At 40.1% G+C, this 17985-nt stretch overlaps 2 protein-coding genes across 2 annotated transcripts; one reads left to right on the forward strand and one right to left on the reverse strand.

Moving 5' to 3' along the window:
* Positions 1-557: 557 nt before the first annotated feature.
* On the reverse strand, positions 558-3689 carry elp5 (elongator acetyltransferase complex subunit 5). The gene is made up of 8 exons (XM_032582309.1): positions 3416-3689; positions 3269-3329; positions 2117-2197; positions 1761-1972; positions 1496-1671; positions 1319-1414; positions 1137-1237; positions 558-1031 (listed from the first exon to the last, which is right to left on the reverse strand). The coding sequence occupies exons 1-8, from the start codon at positions 3468-3470 to the stop codon at positions 923-925; spliced, it is 891 nt and encodes a 296-aa protein (XP_032438200.1). The 5' UTR covers positions 3471-3689; the 3' UTR covers positions 558-922.
* Positions 3690-3868: 179 nt separating this feature from the next.
* On the forward strand, positions 3869-9251 carry phf23b (PHD finger protein 23b). Its single transcript, XM_032582308.1, has 5 exons — positions 3869-4543; positions 5713-5744; positions 5852-5944; positions 7307-7922; positions 8335-9251. Exons 1-5 carry the CDS (start codon positions 4516-4518, stop codon positions 8526-8528), a joined length of 963 nt encoding a protein of 320 aa, XP_032438199.1. The 5' UTR covers positions 3869-4515; the 3' UTR covers positions 8529-9251.
* Positions 9252-17985: the final 8734 nt, after the last annotated feature.

Genomic DNA, 17985 nt, shown 5'->3' on the forward strand with positions numbered 1-17985 from the left:
CCCAGAAAGCTGAGTGGAAGGAAGAAAACTATTTCTGCCGATGACCTTTGGAAGGAGAGGAGGTTCATTTTCCAGCAGGACAACAATCCTATTCATACAGTGAGCTATGATGGATAAGATAAGCATATTCATGGGTTGAAGCGGCCTAGTGAAAGCCAAGTCTTAAAAACAATTGAGAATATTTGAGGAGCCTTAAAAATTGATGTCCACAAAGGCTTACCATTCAGTCCGACTGAGCTTGAGCTGTTTGCAAAAAATAGAGATTTCAGTCTGTAACAGTTAAAGCTGGAACAGACAAACGCTAAAAGACGTGCAGCTGTAAATGGTTCTTAGAAGTACTGACTCAGGATTCTGAATACATATGGATGCATGCAAAAGTATTTAACGTTCTTTTGGAATCCAAAGTATTTTTGAATTTGAATTACTCCTGAAAAAAATGAAAACAACTAATGAGACTGACAGCGATGCAACATCTGAGAGCTATAGGCTTGTAGAAAAAACTTATATAAGTATATGTATATATATAATCATTAGTTCTTTCAATAACTTTGACCGTATTCCCCCATAACACTCTTTTTATTTTATATACCAGTACTACTATCAGAGAGGGTAAGCAGAAGCTACCACACTAATTCATAACGTACATCTTTCCTAAAAACATCAACAACTTAGATAAAAAAAAGTTATCAGTTGTTTATTGATCTGAAAAACTAAACATAACAAAAAATAAAGTTTAAAATTAAGAAGTAGTTTACATTTCATAAAGACTGAATAGATGTCTTGTAGAAAATTAAAGTTGTGTGGTTTAGCATCTTTAAACTCGATAAGACAGGAAGGAAACGACGTCAATAATTGCACTATTTCGGCTGCATAGAGGAGATAATGCAAATATCTTTTGAACAGTGTTCATCATGCCTTGACCCTAGACATCAAGGTCATCATCAGGGTCCTCCTGGTCATAGTCATCATAGGCATCAGGCTCATACAGAATCCGCCCAGAACCTGGACCTGGATGGAGCAGAGCCGTTTTTCTGCAACGTTAAAAGAAAGACAATTTTACAACTTACAATATGTACATATAGTTTTGAAAACCTTTTAAATGTAAGGACATATAACATCATTGAAGAGATTCTGACTTCTCTTTGCTGAAGACGAAAGGCAGGGTGAGTTTCTGCTTGGCCTCTAACTCTGAATCAGACAGTCGAAGGTTGAAGGTCAAGTTAGCTGTTGGGTCCGTCTGTTGACACACAAGGAGGATCAGTTTCAGCACCTGTCATTTCATGAGTCCCAGCTCTGTTCAGGATGTGTTGAACTGCACCTGCTCTTCCTCTGTGCTATTGGTTTTATGTTCAGCATGGCTGGGCTTGCTCAGAATGGTCACTGTGAAATCCTCTGCGATGCAGAATATCCCCTCCTGAGGGTCAAATGAAAGCTGTCAGTAATTCAAAGCAGAATACTAGCCAAACAAAGTAGCCTACATATAAATGCTTCTTACATCTTGCATAACTTTCCCTGATTTGGTGCGCTTTGTTACTCTTGCCACCGCTTCTTTTCCCTTCACTCCAGGTGCCACGGAGATGAGAGAAGTTGCCAAGTGGCAGACGCTTCCCACGGTGCCCCTCTGATGCATATCTGTGTGGAGCAGGCCAATAACAGCTCTCACAGCTCCCCCTAATGAAAATAGAAAATAATACATCAGTGGAAAAAAGTTCTACAGCAACTTAAAGCCCCAAATGACAGAAACAAGTTGTTTGATTCACCTTTTCTTAGCTGCTGAAGTGTCTGGCAGACAGCAGGCGGAGTCTTATGTCTCAATATCCAAGACAGAGAATCGATGACGAGCACAGCTGGCTTTGGTTGTGATGTTTGTTTGACCAAGTTTGTGAGGTCCTCCAAGCTGAATTGTTGAACTGTGAAATTTGGGTGACCAGTCCACCCGAGGGGATCTGAATAGGCATTGTGAATATGTAACCTGAAAATAAAAATATTTTTTGGTTTAATTACTGTGCTTTGAAAAACTTTTTATAAACCTTGAAGATTTATATAGTTTGTCATGCTGTAACTGCAGAATTTTATGTGTTTCCTAATCTATTTGATTTATGTTGGTTTCAATTACCTCTGAGTGTCTGAAGGTTTCAATCCATCTTTCAGCTCTTCTTCACTCACATCAAAACAAAGGATATGTATAACTTCCTCCCTGGCAACAGAAAATATATTTAGAAAAAGATTATAGTTATTTTTCAGTGCAGGAATATACATTCATCCATTATCTATACTGGCTTGTTCTTACGTGAGGATCTAATACCTATCTCCAGCTGTCATTGGGCATAATGACAGCTGGAGGTTTTCTGGGGTACACCCCCGGAGAAAAACATAAGAATTGAATTGATTTTCAAAAACAAGATTTGAATGCACAAGTTTGAGGTTATGGCGGATTTTCTCCAATTTATCCAAGGTAATATTTCTACAGCCAGGTTCAAATATACATAGACTTAAATAATGTTCGGATAAATGGAACATAGAAATTTGCACCAAAAAAAAGAAATAAAAAAATCTCTTTTTATTGCCATCAACAAGCTTCTGGCATAATTTTTACTGTTCCTATAAAAAACACTAAACTTCATTTAAATTTATAAGTTTCGAGTTGCTTTTATAAATTCTTAAACCAGTTTTGATGTTACCACCAGCATGCTTGACATTTGGTATAGTGTTGTTAGTTTTGAAAGTCTCACCTTGATTCCCCCACACAAACTTCTTATTCTTATGAAAAATGTATATTTGTTTTTGTCTGACCATAAACCCTTTTTTATTTTTTCCAGGTGGACAGCCACAGATTGAATCAAGTTGAAAGGTGTTGATTTTGGATCAGGTGGCTTCTTTTTCGATCAGTACTTGATTAGTTCTTGCTAATATTAACGGTAATATTTTTGACTTGCAGACACAATAAGACAATGATGTCGAAAAACGGGACTAAAACTCAATAAAGCAGCCTAAGATCAAACATCTGAAATGCTCTCAGCCTTCAGCCATTATTTACCAACTTGCTTAAACATCCACTTTTTCAGCCAATACATGTTATTGAATACCTAACCAGAAATGACAGAATTTTGCAGATTGTGACAAAACAAGTGCGGCGTTTATCTGCAAAATGTTAATGGCCGATTTACCAAGCATGAGTGTGGGTGTTTGCGTAATTTTGATCCTGAGAGAATATGAAGAAATCCGTGTTAAATTCAAATTTGTATTTTTTATTAGCACAGCATTGTACCTGTTTAAGGCAGCAGTGATGAAGCTCTTCAGAAGATCTCGTCCTGAGTACCTACAGGAGTCTGTTGGTGATAGATGTTTAGCAATGCATTAGGTCAACTCAAACTGTTAGAGTGTTATTCGTTACTGCAATATTAAAAACGTTTACCTCGTATTATTAGAAACCCGCCACTCTCAATGCCTTGCAGTAATTCAGACAACATGGTTGACTACAGTGTACAAGTATCTACGGCTAATTAGCATGCTTCTACATTAGCACATGTTTAAGCTACAGAAAATAGACAAAAACTATTGAATTAATTAAACGGAAAAACGGATAACACCTCTTTATCATACATGTGTACATTTAAATTAGCTAAAAGCTATTATTTCTAGGTTGTTAAGCTATTTTGTTTGCTTGGTTAGCATGTTTTGGTTGCCCACGATCATAAAACATCATATCCCATGCTTCCCATGGTCATGGGTACCTGGGTAATGTAGTTTACGGGCGTTTACTGTCACTGTCGAGTGACAGCGTAAGTGCTACAGAAAGACTACGTTACCCAGCATTCATAATTGGAATTAGACCGTAGCCGCTTCAGGAGGATTGGTGGTAGATTGGATCAGCTCCGCGGACTGAGCCCGCCCTCTGTCATCCTACCAGCCTATCCGCGAACGCTATGTAATCTTGGAAACCAATCAGAGAAGAGGAATCCCTGTCGCTGTGTTCTTCTGGGCGATCTTGTCTAACGACACCCTCCCCTTTTTGCCTCCTAGAGAAGCTGCTGCCGCGCGGAATAAAGCCCAAAGTCTAGTGGGTTTGTACACCCAGAAAGAAGAATCGACAAACTTCATGCGAGAGCTTCTCACCATGAATTTGTATATAGCATTTGTGCTAATTTGAGGATCATACACTTCCTTCTTCGCTTTAGCGATGGGTTTTGCAAATGCAAGCTCGAAATACGCGGATCTTAAAAGCTCGCCACGCTAGGCGACAGAGGAATTACTATTTTTTGACTTTTAAAAAAAGTGGTTTGTTTGTGCTCGGTTAACGGCTGCCGTTGTTACAGATCTTGGCCGAGGGGATCTCCACAGGTTTGGTCCTATTGTGGACCGTCTTCAAGAAGACTTTCTCTCCCTAGTCCTTAGTGTCCTTGGCTTCTTTTTACCCGGGCGATAAGGTGCAACCACGCCGGGGGAAGGCTGCTGCTCTCCGGCTAGCTGAGAAGCGGCTTCTCCTTGAATCGGGGCCTCGTCGGCTAGGCGACAATGCTCGACATAATGTCTGACCACCAAGGTATGTATGATAAAGATCGTTTAGAAATGATTGCTCCAACATTTGCAGTATAACGACGTTTTAACGGTCAACAGCCGTTTTACGGGTTTTAAGCCCCGTAAGTTGTGACCAATGCTACTGCTACGTTTTAGTTGCGTAGGTAGGCTGTATTAATAGCTGTGCTCGCCTCCTTCTAATCCACTTAATGTTGTTAATGTACCGAAAAAATATAACTGCTGCGAAATGGATGTAGTTTTAATGTAGCCGCTGTAATTTTATGGTAAAATTGGGTATGTGGGTCTGGCTAGTTAGCTAACGCGCCGAATCATACAGCTAAGGCTAAAAGCTAAATACAAGCTAATCAATAATTCGATCTCTGGGCATATTTAAATGCGCTTTCAACCAAAGTACCAATCGAAATACGTTGCCAAAAATTGCAATTTTAAAATCTGATTGGAAGTTAAGAACTGTAATAAACCAGACACGCCCGATTAAACGTTAGCAGCACCTCGCTAGCCCCAAGTTAGCACACAAGCTTCTTCTCCTTCCAACTTCCATTTCAAGAGAAGCCAGCGTGAAGTGACCGATGACCAACACAATCCACAGCCCGAGTCCAACCGACATGAAAAGTAACGAATGTGTCTGACTAGAGAAGCACAACTGTCTGAATTTAATGCTTTATCTTCAAACTGTTTGGCCATTTAGCTCTTTTTTTAACCTTAGTTTAAATGCCAGTAGCAGCTCCACAGAGCAAACCTATTGATAATTGTCTGCTGATTAAATCCACATACATAAATATGCTTGATATGAACATTTTGATGTGAACTAGAGTGGCTTAAAACGACTCGCAGATACTGAATAGCTGACCTCCGTTGTGGTTGTTCGGGGGTGTTACTATTAGCTGGCGCTGTCGCCTGCTGGATTTCTTCGGTTTTGTGTCGCAACTATTCCCACCTCTCGGCGCTGTTGTGAGTTTAAAGTTACTAATCGAGCCAGACTTTTAAATAAGCCCTTCATGCTTGTCGTTAATAATCCCCATTAAGTTATTGGCCCGGGTTAGCCTGCTAATGCTAGTGTTAGTTCACTCGTCTTGGAGCGCTCCTTCAGGCAACAATGTAGCGTCATTTTATGTCACACAAGCGGGCTCGGTTGCAATTTAAAGAAACGTTTTATTTGTTTGTCTCCCACAGATTCACTTTTGACGTGTAAAACGGAGCCCTTGGTGAGCCCATTTATTATTATGGTCATTCATTTGCAGTTAGCTGTAGGCTGAAGCTTGACGCTGATGAGATTTACTTCCTCTAACAGCAGCCTTACTATTTTCTGTAGCCCCCAGAAAGAAAAAAGAGGACTGTTGAGGACTTCAACAAGTTCTGCAGCTTTGTTCTGGCTTATGCAGGCTACATCCCCAGTCCAAAAGAGGTGAGCTGTTTTCTTTTTTTTAATTTTTTTATTTATTAAACCATTACTACAAATGTTAGCTAGCTATGTTTCATTTGATCAGTTTGCAACACACGAAGATGCACACAAACTCTTCTCCTGTTGTAGTTCCATAGTATTTGCTTCAGCATTTGTTCCTAGAAGACCTAAAACAGTTGTCCAAATGAAGCCCTCGGTGTCCGATTCCCCGCCTGATTAAGACGTGTCCCTGCTTCAACAAATCTGATTCAAATAAATGAAGCAAGTGTAATGACCCATTAATAAAAATCAGGTGGGTTACTGCTGGGAAGCATCCTAAGCACTCTGGATTCTGGCCCTCAAGCACTGAAACGGTGCACAGCTGTTTTAGGAGACTTTAGACGCTAAAGTGAGTTAGTTTGTCTGCTGGGATGGACAAAGCTGCCAGGGTGACGTGTTTTTACAGAAAGGTGTTTTTTTTTTACATTTGCAGCATCTTAAAAAGCAGCTCTCTTGTAGTTAAGTTGAGGTTCTGTAGTTTGCCAACATGTCCTCTGAAGGGTGGGAGTTTAAATACCAGCTGAGATATTTTCAGTGCTGAAGTCTGGGTTTGATTCTTTTGGAAATATAAAATTATGAAAAATGTATGTATATTTCTTTTTTTCTTTAACTCCAAATATACATTTGTGATCAGGGATTTTGCCTCCAGTTTGTTTAAATGGTGCCTGACTTTTGACTTGCCTTATCAGAACTTTATTTGTGTAACCGATTTCTATTTTTGAGTTCCTGACAAAGGACCCACAGATTACGGCACATTCGTTGAAAATAAGAGCTGCTTTCGTTTAGTCAGGATCATGTCTTAAACCAGAGTTTTTAAATGGCACTGAGTTGTCTGGTCTAGATTCCAGGTTAACCACTGAACCTCCCGTTTTTGAGTTTTTACCAAATCTCGTCGTTTTTAGACTAATCCAGTGATTTATCAAGTCTGTTACTCTAGATGCGAATGAAAGTAGTGAAAAGCATCTCTAACAAACTGACTAAGAGCCAACTTTCTCATTGTGCTTTTTGAGATTTGTAGAATTTGACATGTTTTGCAGCTTAAATGTCCAGTATGATCTAAAAGGTCCTGGGAAAAATCTCCACTTTTCCAGTTTGATGAAATATGGGATTTAGAAATGAAAAATTTCAACGCTGCAGCATGAGAATCGCTTGTGATTCGCAAGCAGGAAAGTTGAGACCTAGAAAGAAGCATCACTTAAAACGGATGTTTTTTTTTTGTTTGTTTGTTTGGGGTTTTTTTCCAACAAAACCTTCAAATGTAGCATTAGTGCCTCCTGTTTGTGAGATAACGGAGGCGAACTCTTAATATTCACGTTTGATCTGCAGGAAAGTTCCTGGTCTCCAACTTCGTCCAGCTCGGCGCACAGCTCAGGGCTGTCGGCGGACGGGGGCGGCGGGGGCAGCAGCTCCATTGGCAACGCCTGGCCGGACGGGAGCTCCGACATCCACACCATCCACACGTTTGTGCGCAAAGCCCGCGCGAACAAGGGCAAAAACATTCGGCGCATGCACTCCGACAGCACCCTGCTGGACAAGATGCGCCTCAAAGACTCTCTGTACGACAGCCAGGCCAGCGCCAAGGCCGAGCGCAAGAAGGACAAGAAGCTGAAAAAGCTGTCTCTGGGCTCGGCCACGACGATGGCGCCGGACAGCGGCAGCAGCGAGGGCGAGAAGCGGGCCCGCATCAAGCGCAGCAAGAACTCCTCCAAACAGCCAAAAGCGAAGAAGCTGAAGAGCTCCACCGCCCAGAGCGAGACGGACTCGGAGACGCGGAATTCGCACGCCGAGGTCCGAGCCGCCAGGGAGGAGCTGGCATCTCACGGCGGCTCCTCCTCCAGCATCCACGGCCTGGGGAAGCCCGACGAATCCATCAGGGAAGCGGAGATGAGCTCCAGCGAGGGCGAGACATGGATCGCAGACGAAGATATCATGGTGGAGTCAGGTACGATAACCGATTATTTTAGTAATCGACCCATCTCTGGATTAATCTGATCAAAAATGGCATATCCTGCAGGTTTTTCAAACCTTTTTTTTTTAAATTCAGTATTAGATGTAAATGAATAATCCAATTAGTTTTTAAATAAGAAAGTAAACATTTTATTGGCTAAAATACAATAAGAGCTTTCCGTTAGTAAATCTGAACCGGGTGAAGCTACAACTGTTCCACTGCAGGAGTTTTGGCAAAAATCTTAACTGCAAAATGTGCACATTTTTGCCCAGTTTTTACCTTAATTACTGCTCTGACTAATAATTGTCCACCTGCAGTCCAGTCCAGTCTGCATACTCCAGTTGACGATTAACCAGTTGCTGAATCAGTTGATGTCCGCTAACTACGATCTCTCAATCTACCGCAGGCGACGACTCGTGGGACCTGATCACCTGTTACTGCGGGAAGCCGTTCGCCGGGCGGCCGATGATCGAGTGCAACCAGTGCGGCATATGGGTGCACCTGTCGTGCGCGAAGATCAAAAAGTCCAACGTTCCCGACATCTTTTACTGTCAGAAGTGCAGAGACTTGCGGCGGTCGGGACACAAAAAGGACACCTAAGAAGGACGTTCTCCGCTGTCCTCTCGACAACTCACTTAACTCCGATGCCTACAGCCAAAACAGCCTAAATTCTCACCTGGGAGGCAACTGGTTCTGCAGTTGCACAAATTATTTTGACAATCAAAACAAACAAAAAAAACAACAAAAAAAAACATATCTATTTATCCCTGGCGTGTTTTTTTTTTTTTTTTTTTTTGTTTCTTTGTTTTTTCCCACCCCCATTTCTTTTTGCGGACTGTGAAGAACCGGTGGCAGTAGAGAGAACCATTTGTTGCTTTGTTAATTCCCACACTAATTGGCTTTGTGCATATTTTTGACTTTTTTTTTTTCCTCCCGAGGGTGCTATTTTTTCCGACTTGTAAATTTGTATCTAAAAGAATACCAATCCAAGTTAGACGTATATTTCGCATTGACTTAAAATTGTAACTTATTGTATAGCTCAAAAGGAAAAGGAAATTGTCACTCCAGTTAATTTGCTTAAATTATGTCACGGATGTTCGACGGGCAGCTTCCCCCCCCCCCCCCCCCTCCTCCTCCTGGAAGTTTAATTTCAGAGGCGCTTTATTTCTGTCAGTGGCGCTCCCCGAACGTCGGCGTATAAAGTTCTCGCTTCTCTCACGCAAGAGTTGATTAATTTATTAAAATTTGCAAACTCATCGCAGTAGGTATGTTGCATATAGATCTTTCTTTTTTGTTCTTTCTTCCCAGGAGTGTTGAGAGAGGAAAAAAAAAGTAAAAACCCAGATATGCTTCCGCTGACATTCACTGAGTTGAATTCACTGACATTCACTGAGTTGAATGTCTTTGGCTCATTAATCCGTCATCAGTAGCCAACTTGCTTTTGAACGAGATCCACAGAGGAAATCTGTTCAACTTGGTTGTTTTTGAGTGGGTTTTTTCTTTTTAATCATCTCATCTTTATAAGAGTTTTGGTTTGTTGTTGTAAAGCACCTGGTTACGGCTCCTTGTGTTGTCAAGGTTGAGCCTGGGCTCGTTTATGAACGGCTGTAAAATATGTTTTACTTCATATAACTGTTTTATTCCTTGGCTTTTTGTTTCTTTCCCGTCAAGTGGGAGCAGAGATGTGCCCGCTTCAGGACAAGAGATCGTCTCGCCTAGAGAACAAAGTTGTGTACAAAAGTGTAAGTTGAGGCTGCATAGGTTGTGGCGTTGTTTATTTTCTACCCATTGTATTTCGTTGTTGGTTGGGAGAGTCTTAGCAAGTCTCCGGGAGTAGTTGCGCTCTCTGTACAACTTCAGTTCTGTGTACATATCCTGTTCTTCGACAACTTGTACATATGTGAAAGTGAAAAGAGAGAATACCCAAGCAAAGTCTATATTTTCTGCAGTCCGATATTGTTTTTCTTTAACTGTAGCTCGAATAAAAACAAAAAAAATATCTTTGGGATCATAAATTGTGTGCTTTCTTTCCGTACCAATAACTTCACACACACACACACACTGTAAAACCATTTTTATTTTTAAATGAGTTTTAGGCGCACAACAAAACAGTTATGCTTGTCCTCTGCCACTAGAGGGAGATGTTTGAAAAGAATCCCACCTTAGTTTGGTCATGAATTAAATACAAATAGTTGAATAAATACAAAAGATAGCTGCAGAAAAATCCTGGATCATATGGCAGAGAGGTGTGTCAGTTTTCCCCATAGACAGGTTTCTTTTCCTAATGGGGGGGAAAAAAACAATTAGTACACTTTAAATATTTTCTTTTTTTATTATGTGGAAGAATCGCTGGGACTTTTAAATAAGGTAAAATTCATCTATCTGCTATTACTATTATAACAATCTTGGTGTCATTTTTTTTTTTAACTGCCACACCAATTTACTGTTTATATGTACTGAAATCAAGTGATATAGTGAATTTCCTAGTGGAACAAATTTAACTCAGAATAAACAGGTAACTACCAAGAAAACTAAAAATGTTTGCAGGACAGGAAATAGTTTGGGGATTTAAAACAGGGTCCAAATATGAAGGTCGTCTTAAAGAGCTATACCTGTATGGTCTTCATGAAATATAGAGGTGAAATATATTTTCCCAACTCCAGTGAAGCTGGGGCTTTAATTTGCTTTATTTGAAGATTTTCCGTCCCATATTTAAAGAAAAATCCCCCTTAAATTTCTCAATTTTTTTTAAAATTTACATTTCAACATACTGAAATTGAAATTTCGCAAGTTGCAAAATTTGACAGCTTTAGAAAAATCCAATTTTTACTTTGAGTTCATTTTTTTAGTCCGGGACAAAAAGTAAACTAAAACAACCACAGCCCTAACAAAGTAAAACACCTCTAAAACAAATGGAGCTGGAAATATGTTTCTAGGAACTTTTAATTAGTGCTACGTGATTTCCCTGTGGAATAAATATGATGCGACACAGACTTGTCTTTGCAGCTGTTCAAAGTGGCAAAGACGAGCGAGCATGCCATTCAGATACGACATATCTGAAAATAATTGCTCGCTTAAGCATGCCGATATCTACAATTGGATCAATAATTTAGAAGTTAGCTGGAAAAGTGACGAGTCTGGATGAGGAGCCACGTTTATGTCGCCGCCATCCAAAGATAGGACAATAAGCATCAAGTCGTTGTCTTAGGGGTCATCAAGTCGTCATAAAAAAATATTTTAAAGCTTTTGTATGCATCAGTACGACTCTGTATAAAGATATGATTTCTTACCTTTCGGTTTCGAGAGCTGGGTATCTGAAAACGGCCAATGGAGTCCAGAGGAGCGATTTTCCTCCTGAAAGTCCCCAGAAAGGTTAAATTCAGCTCAGCTAAAAATGATTCATCCTGTAGTTTATTTTCCTTTATGCAGTTGTAAACTTCAACTTAATCCTGTCAATCTACAAAAGCAATACTTTTCAGGATGTCATTCCACCTCTATACTTTTTATTTGTTGTAGTGTGCATATTTGAAGTTAATTGTCTTTTTTCTTTTTAACATGCACTCACAAAAGGACTTCCTCCTGACAGAATAAACTCAAACAGCTGTCTTTGGGTTCCACCCGAACCCAAAGGCACTGCCTGCGTCCTCACCTCTTGTCGTTGGCTTTGTGGTTGCTCAGGTTCTGGTTCCTGTTCTGGCTCTGCACAGAACCGGTCAGCGTTGGGTCGACGGGGGTCTCGGAGGGATCGTCCGCACCCCTCCGTACCTCTCCTGCGTCGCCCACAGAGAGGTCCCCCGTGTCCACGGCATCGGACAGGTGGTGAAAGACCTCGTGGTCCGGCCAGTGGACCTCCTGAGAGCAGAAACCAAGACGTCACCATATCCCTGCAGGTGTTTGGGTCTGACTGTTCTGGTGTGTGAGGCGGGGAATCTCACCCTTTTGGGTTTCCTTGGTATCACAGCAGCAGAAATTTGCTCTAACAGCATGAAGAGAGCAAGCAGTGGAAGCACACATCTGGAGCAGATCATCTGGGAGGAGGAATTCATGCACATGCATCAGTACAGGAATCAATAGAATGAGGCATAAATATGAAGGCGCTCACCTTGAATAGTCTCTTTAGGTTTCTCCGCTCAAAGATCTGGACTGCAGCTCTGCGGGGTCTGTGCTGCTGACCAGTGTGGAGGCTATTTGTAGGCCTGGACGCAGGGTGGGTTTATATTATGGGACTATAATGGGGCTGTTTAGGGTCATTGTTTGTGTGTGTGTTCAGACAAACCAATTAAATCTGCCGCCTTACTGGCCGGTATTTTCAGGATTTTTTTTTAAAAAGTCTCTACAGTCGGTTTTTGGACGATGACAACATGCCTCAACACACGTACATACATGCACATTACACACCCTCAGCGAGGACAGATGGCGGCGCGATAAGGCCACATTGTTGAGGATGTTGTTACTTTCTCCATCATGGGTTCGCCTGGAGGCGCTGTGTTGACCTCAGGCCAGTTTCAGCTGGTTTTATCCTCTAATATAACTCCCCTGCCAAATATTAGACCCACACTCACACACACAAGCTTGAGTTTTGTCTCGTTTTTTTTTATTTTTATCTATTTCTTTAATATGATCACTGTTTTCCCAAAATTGCTCTTGTGAGGTCAGACACTGACTTTGGACGAGAAAGCGTAGCTCTTAATCTTCGCTCTAACTCATCCCAAAGATGTTTTTTTTTATTGAGATCAGGATGCTTGACCACACACTTGACTGGCCACAGCATCACAGGTCCTCCACCATACCTAACAGTGGGGATAAGTTGCTTCACCTCATGTCCATTCGGTGTTAAACCCTCAACCCACCTGGAATGTTTGTTGCTGAAAAGCTCAAACTTAGTCTTGTCTGATGGAAGCACATCACGGTATATTTTAGCAGACAGTTCATGAATATGTTATGGATAACACACAGTAAAAGGGCTGTGTTTACAGGAAACCCTTTTACTGGAAGGACAGACAAGTACAACATTACACCTGAAAATCTGGTGGGCAAATAAGTACCATCTAACAGCTGCTAATGGTTATGAAAAGTCATGGGTTAATAATTAGATGTTAATGGAAACTCTGATCAACTATATAAATGGGAAAAAAAAGTTAAATTTCATTGATTTTCATAAATATTGAAATACAAGCAACTGTGTCACTGGCAACTACTTTTAATGTAAGACATTTTTTAGTGTACTTAAATTAAAAGCTGCCAAAAACAAAGGCTTGTTCCCTCTACAAGTGATTTTTAAAAATAATTTATTTATTTTACATGTACCTAACCTGTCCTTCTTGTCAGTTTCTGCATTAATAACAGAACAGCTGCAACGTTTCTACATCTCTGCAGTTCTCTCTTTTTTCAGGCATCATATTTATTACTGAAATGTTCCTATTATGACAGAAGTCAGCATAATCAGCCGTTCTACAAAAATGCACGTAATAAACTAAGCAGGTGGAAAGTGGTGGAAAGTGACAGTGAGTGGATCTGGGCAGCAGATGTGCAAGTTTCTGTGCAAGATTTTTTTACGGAAAACTAATCTGATTAAAGAAAACAAGCATTAATGCGTTATAATTTGTAAACCTGTATCGCTAATCACTGAGTTTTTTATTTGGTTTAATTGTCTGCACTAATTCTGCATTAGAAGAAGTCAAACAAAAGCTCTGGGAGATCGGAGATAGCACCAGGATGTCAGTGTGTGTGGTAATCTGGTGGACTCTGCAGATCACCACCCAACGCAGACCACACACACACACACACACACACCCCTCCTTCTCCTACTCGGTTGTCGCCGGCCTGCTGCCTATGTCTCCAGAAAACAAAACAGAGGGGAGACAGAGCAGCCAGCCTGGATGGAGAGATTGGCGGAGGACGGGGCAGGCCGGGGGTCCGCTCCCTGGGTACGCTGGCAGAGACACGTTTTCACTTTTCCTCTTTTCCCACCCTGTCCTAATTATTGCTATTTTAGGATACCAAGACCCTCCAAAGATAGAGCAAGTGCTGATGGATGAGGGGAGAGTAAATAAACCATGACAGCATGTCGGCATGGGGCAGAGGCCAGATAGGCTGCGCTGATTACCTCCGTTATCAGCGACAGGCCTCATTAGGAGCCTGAGGTTGGGTGTGGGACATGCGTGTCGTTTTATTACAACACACAGACGCAAAAAGATGAAGATGTCGGTTCAGAGATCACTCTGAGGTTTGGCTTTTAGCTCAGAGAAAGATTTGTTTCATGTATTTAATTCAATTTTGATCATTTGATCCAGTGTAACAGCGAAAATAAAGTTTGGAGACCTGAATCAGCTGAAATAATACCTGAAAAGACAATGAGTTATTCAACAAAGACTCTGACTAACTATGTTTGTTGTTCGCAATTGTGTAAAAACTTTATTTAAAAAAAAAAAGAATATTTAAGAATAAAAAGGAAAATTAACTCATTTTGAAAATAACTTTGAATTGGAACAAAGAAAATTATATATATATATATATATATATATATATATATATATATATATATATATATATATATATATATATATATATAAAAGCAATTTTCCTCAATGGCTAGATTATATATATATATAATCTAGCCATTGAGGTAAATTGCTTTTTTAAATAAAAAAATAAGCAGCTGATATATTTTTCTATTCTCATACTTATTCACTATTCTTTTTCTGTTCTTTTTTTTCATTCTTCTTTTAATATAAAAAGAAGTGTTTAGGATGGAAATGTAGCCTTTATCTCTGCGTTCTCCAGGGTTCAAAATAAGTTTTACCGAGTGTCTTCATATTACTGTATGAATATGAATCCATCGCATCAGTCTCTATCCACGTGCTCATGGATTTCTTTTTTGTTTAATGAGCCATGCATGTGTTTGTTGTTTGTGTCCTCGTTACTCCGCCCCGGTCCAGTTCCCTATAAGTACCACACACTGCTAATTATAGCAGCAAACACAGACTCCCCTCTGCAGATGTGAGCATTCACCAAACAGATCAACACGAGGCAGAGCATCGCCGTGGAAACATCTTGCCAGTAATTGTTGGCAGAAAGACTGACAGGGAGTCCAAGAAATTAAATGAGATCCCCTGTTAAAGCTGATGATTTGTATATTAAGAAATAGCCAGGATGTTTTGTTAAAGCAAGAAACAAACATGCAAGACTAACACCCCCGAATGCGTGGTTTTTTTAAAATGATTATTCTGAATGCACCCATGCTCAATGGACTTCTTTAATTTACATTCATCATAGTCTTTGTCTTGAACAGGTGGGAAATCTTCCAAAATCAGTACTTTAAACCTTAATAAAAACGGTAGGGGACTGCACTCTAGTTTCCACAAAATTACTTTACACGTCTTTTGAGACAAGAAACATTTCCAATTTTCATCACATCCGTCTCTTCGCATGGAGACTGATGTGAAAAGCAAAGCGTCTTTCCGTCAGCTGCCTGGGAGTGTGAAGCAGCAGAGTGGGAAGGGAAGTGTTATTATATTATCCGTATAGCCAGAGAAAGTTAATTACTCTGCCTCTGATAGCTCATAAAAAGGTCTTTTAACTACGTGAAATGCATAAAATTAGCAGATTTGAAACTAACCTTTCAAAACCTTTTAGACCTGAGACCAGTTACCACCCTACATGCAGCAGGTATGATGTAAGTTAAAAACTCTTCTGTTGGATAATCGGTGAGTTTTTACGTATAACTTTACTTTTGCAGGGTTTGTTGTTATACATTCCGATTCATTTTATATAGAAGATGTATATTTTTCAGTCTTAGATCTGAAACTATCATAAGACTTGTTAATACGAGCAACATGAAATCCTGGTGATTTTCTTCTCATTTTAATGTAAGACTCACTGAAGGTGTTGATTGGTCATCATATGCGTTTGCTATAACACTGCATGTCTATGCTTGACTTTCTGTTGCAGCTTCTGGTTTTGGTGTTTCACCCCAACATTGTCAGAGAGCCCCATCTGGCCTCCTGTTTGGAAATATTTTGTCGGCAAGCCTGGCAACTCCCTCTATGTTGCAAGCAGTAACACAACTCGCTATTATCAGCCCTCCTGTTAAAGCCCTCTCCAAACAAATGGTTGAGATGAGGTGGCCCGACGATGCTGATCCTTGCTGCAGTTCTTGAAAAGTGAGTTTTAGAGATTGTTTTCCTCCTATTCTGGCATTCTCACTGAAGCAACGTAAACTTGGGTTTTCATCCAGGCTTGTGCGCAACAGTTTCAGCTGTTTTAAAGTTTTTAATTACTGCACTAATTGTAGATATGGGTAAGGTTATATCTTCTGGTCATTTTCTAACACTTACAGCAATGGAAAGGGTGGATATGGATTAGAAATGGTTCAAATTAAACATAAAAACAAAGTTAAATAAAAATAATGCTAAAGTTACATTATTTCTTAGCATATTCAACAGTGTGAGATGAGACAAACAATAAAAGGTAACTTAATTTTAAGTATTTACATACCTTTAAGCAGAGCTGAAAATAAATGGTTCTGTGATATAAATGAATACATAGTGCTGTTTAACTGTAGTGCCAGTATATTTGCAGTGTTAAATGTGACTTAATGTTTTTATTTTGGAAATTAAACTGTGTTGGCAATAGTTAAGAAAGCTTACTTATTTCTCTGGACTTGGTAATACACGTTGTGGGAACTTAGCACTGAAGACAATGCTGAAACTTAATTGTTGTGCCTCAAATGTATGAGATATAATGTCAAAAATTATTAAAATACACTCGTTCCTCTTGATCATAACCAAAGACCATAGTCTATAATATATGGCATAGGCAGCAATTCTCAATTCTCAAAAAATTTCACCTTGCTAGTGTGTTTAGTTTTGGAATCCATGCCATATTACTTGTGGATATAATTACATCAGTAACCTTAGAGGTGAAAGAGAACCAGAAATTCACTTACAGTCCAACTTTAAGTAATGGGAAACCCATTAATCCACATGACGACATGATAATTCAATCGGATCAGGATCGAAAAGGCGCCATGGCGCCATCTTTCACGGAATGTGAAAGGGTTGAGTTTCTGTTTTCTGAAGTTCTGGTGACCTCTAGTGGCTGTTATAGAAATGTGACAGCCAGATGAGACAGCAGTTCCCTGCACCTGCATTCAATTTGTGCGAGAAGGCCACCTCCACCTCATAGTTTATTCTGCACAGGGCCGGCCCAAGCCTCCATGGGGCCCTAAGCGAAATTTGGTTTTGAGGCCCTCTAGTTCTGCTAACAATGTGGACAGGCTGAAATCAGCAGTCCGATCATCAGATCATTCACACACCTGTTTATTGCATCTCTGGCAGTGCTGTTTACATTATATACATGTATAATATAGGATACATTTATTGGCCAACTGATTTATCGATCAGTTGATTTCTGGGCGACGATTTCCTTAATTTTGGGGGATCCTGATCGGTCGATGCTTGCATGTGAAGCCCATCTTATCCCCTGATCTTATCTTCGTCAACAAAGGTTTAAAAATCAGTTTCTGTCCTCGTCTGCTCTACAGTGAGAGGTTTGACTGACAGACAGTTTACAGTTAACAATATTCACCCCACTGTTGCCAACTCAGTGACTTTCTTGCTATATTTAGCGACATTTCAGACAAAAAAAATTAATATCAGCCAAAACCAAAATCAGCAGGTCAGGCTTTTTAAAGATTGGTAACCAGGAAACGGTCAGAAAACTGCAATCGTGCAGCCCTACACACATATCCATGACATTCTCTGATTACATAAATTTCTCTTAAGCTTTACTCCAATACCTAAAAATTTAATTTACACCAAGTGTGCGAAGCGTGCGGTGCCTACCGCGGCCACCAGGGGGCCCCTAGAGCAATTTATTTGTTTTCTTTTTATCAATAAAATAATAACTTCTACATACATTATCAAATATATATTATTGTAAAAACAAATCAGTTCATAGTGAAAGTGTGTGTTTTTGATATAATGACACGGAAATTATTACTAAAATAAAAAAATAAAATCAGTTCCACTGAAGTTCCCAGTTCCCTGGGGCCCTA

This window comes from Xiphophorus hellerii, chromosome 14 (genome assembly GCF_003331165.1).
Source record: "Xiphophorus hellerii strain 12219 chromosome 14, Xiphophorus_hellerii-4.1, whole genome shotgun sequence".
NCBI classification, from domain to species: Eukaryota; Metazoa; Chordata; class Actinopteri; order Cyprinodontiformes; family Poeciliidae; genus Xiphophorus; species Xiphophorus hellerii.

Bases quoted from the DNA above. Each gene is read 5' to 3' on its own strand.
- phf23b (XM_032582308.1), top strand. From the start codon at position 4,516: ATGCTCGACATAATGTCTGACCACCAAG. The intron at 5,745-5,851 runs GTGAGCCCATTT...TATTTTCTGTAG, and splicing joins CGTGTAAAACGGAGCCCTTG to CCCCCAGAAAGAAAAAAGAG. The intron at 5,945-7,306 runs GTGAGCTGTTTT...TTTGATCTGCAG, and splicing joins ACATCCCCAGTCCAAAAGAG to GAAAGTTCCTGGTCTCCAAC.
- elp5 (XM_032582309.1), bottom strand. From the start codon at position 3,470: ATGTTGTCTGAATTACTGCAAGGCATTGAGAGTGGCGGGTTTCTAATA. The intron at 1,672-1,760 runs GTGAATCAAACA...TATTTTCATTAG, and splicing joins ACTTCAGCAGCTAAGAAAAG to GGGGAGCTGTGAGAGCTGTT. The intron at 1,238-1,318 runs GTGCAGTTCAAC...GTGTGTCAACAG, and splicing joins ATAGCACAGAGGAAGAGCAG to ACGGACCCAACAGCTAACTT.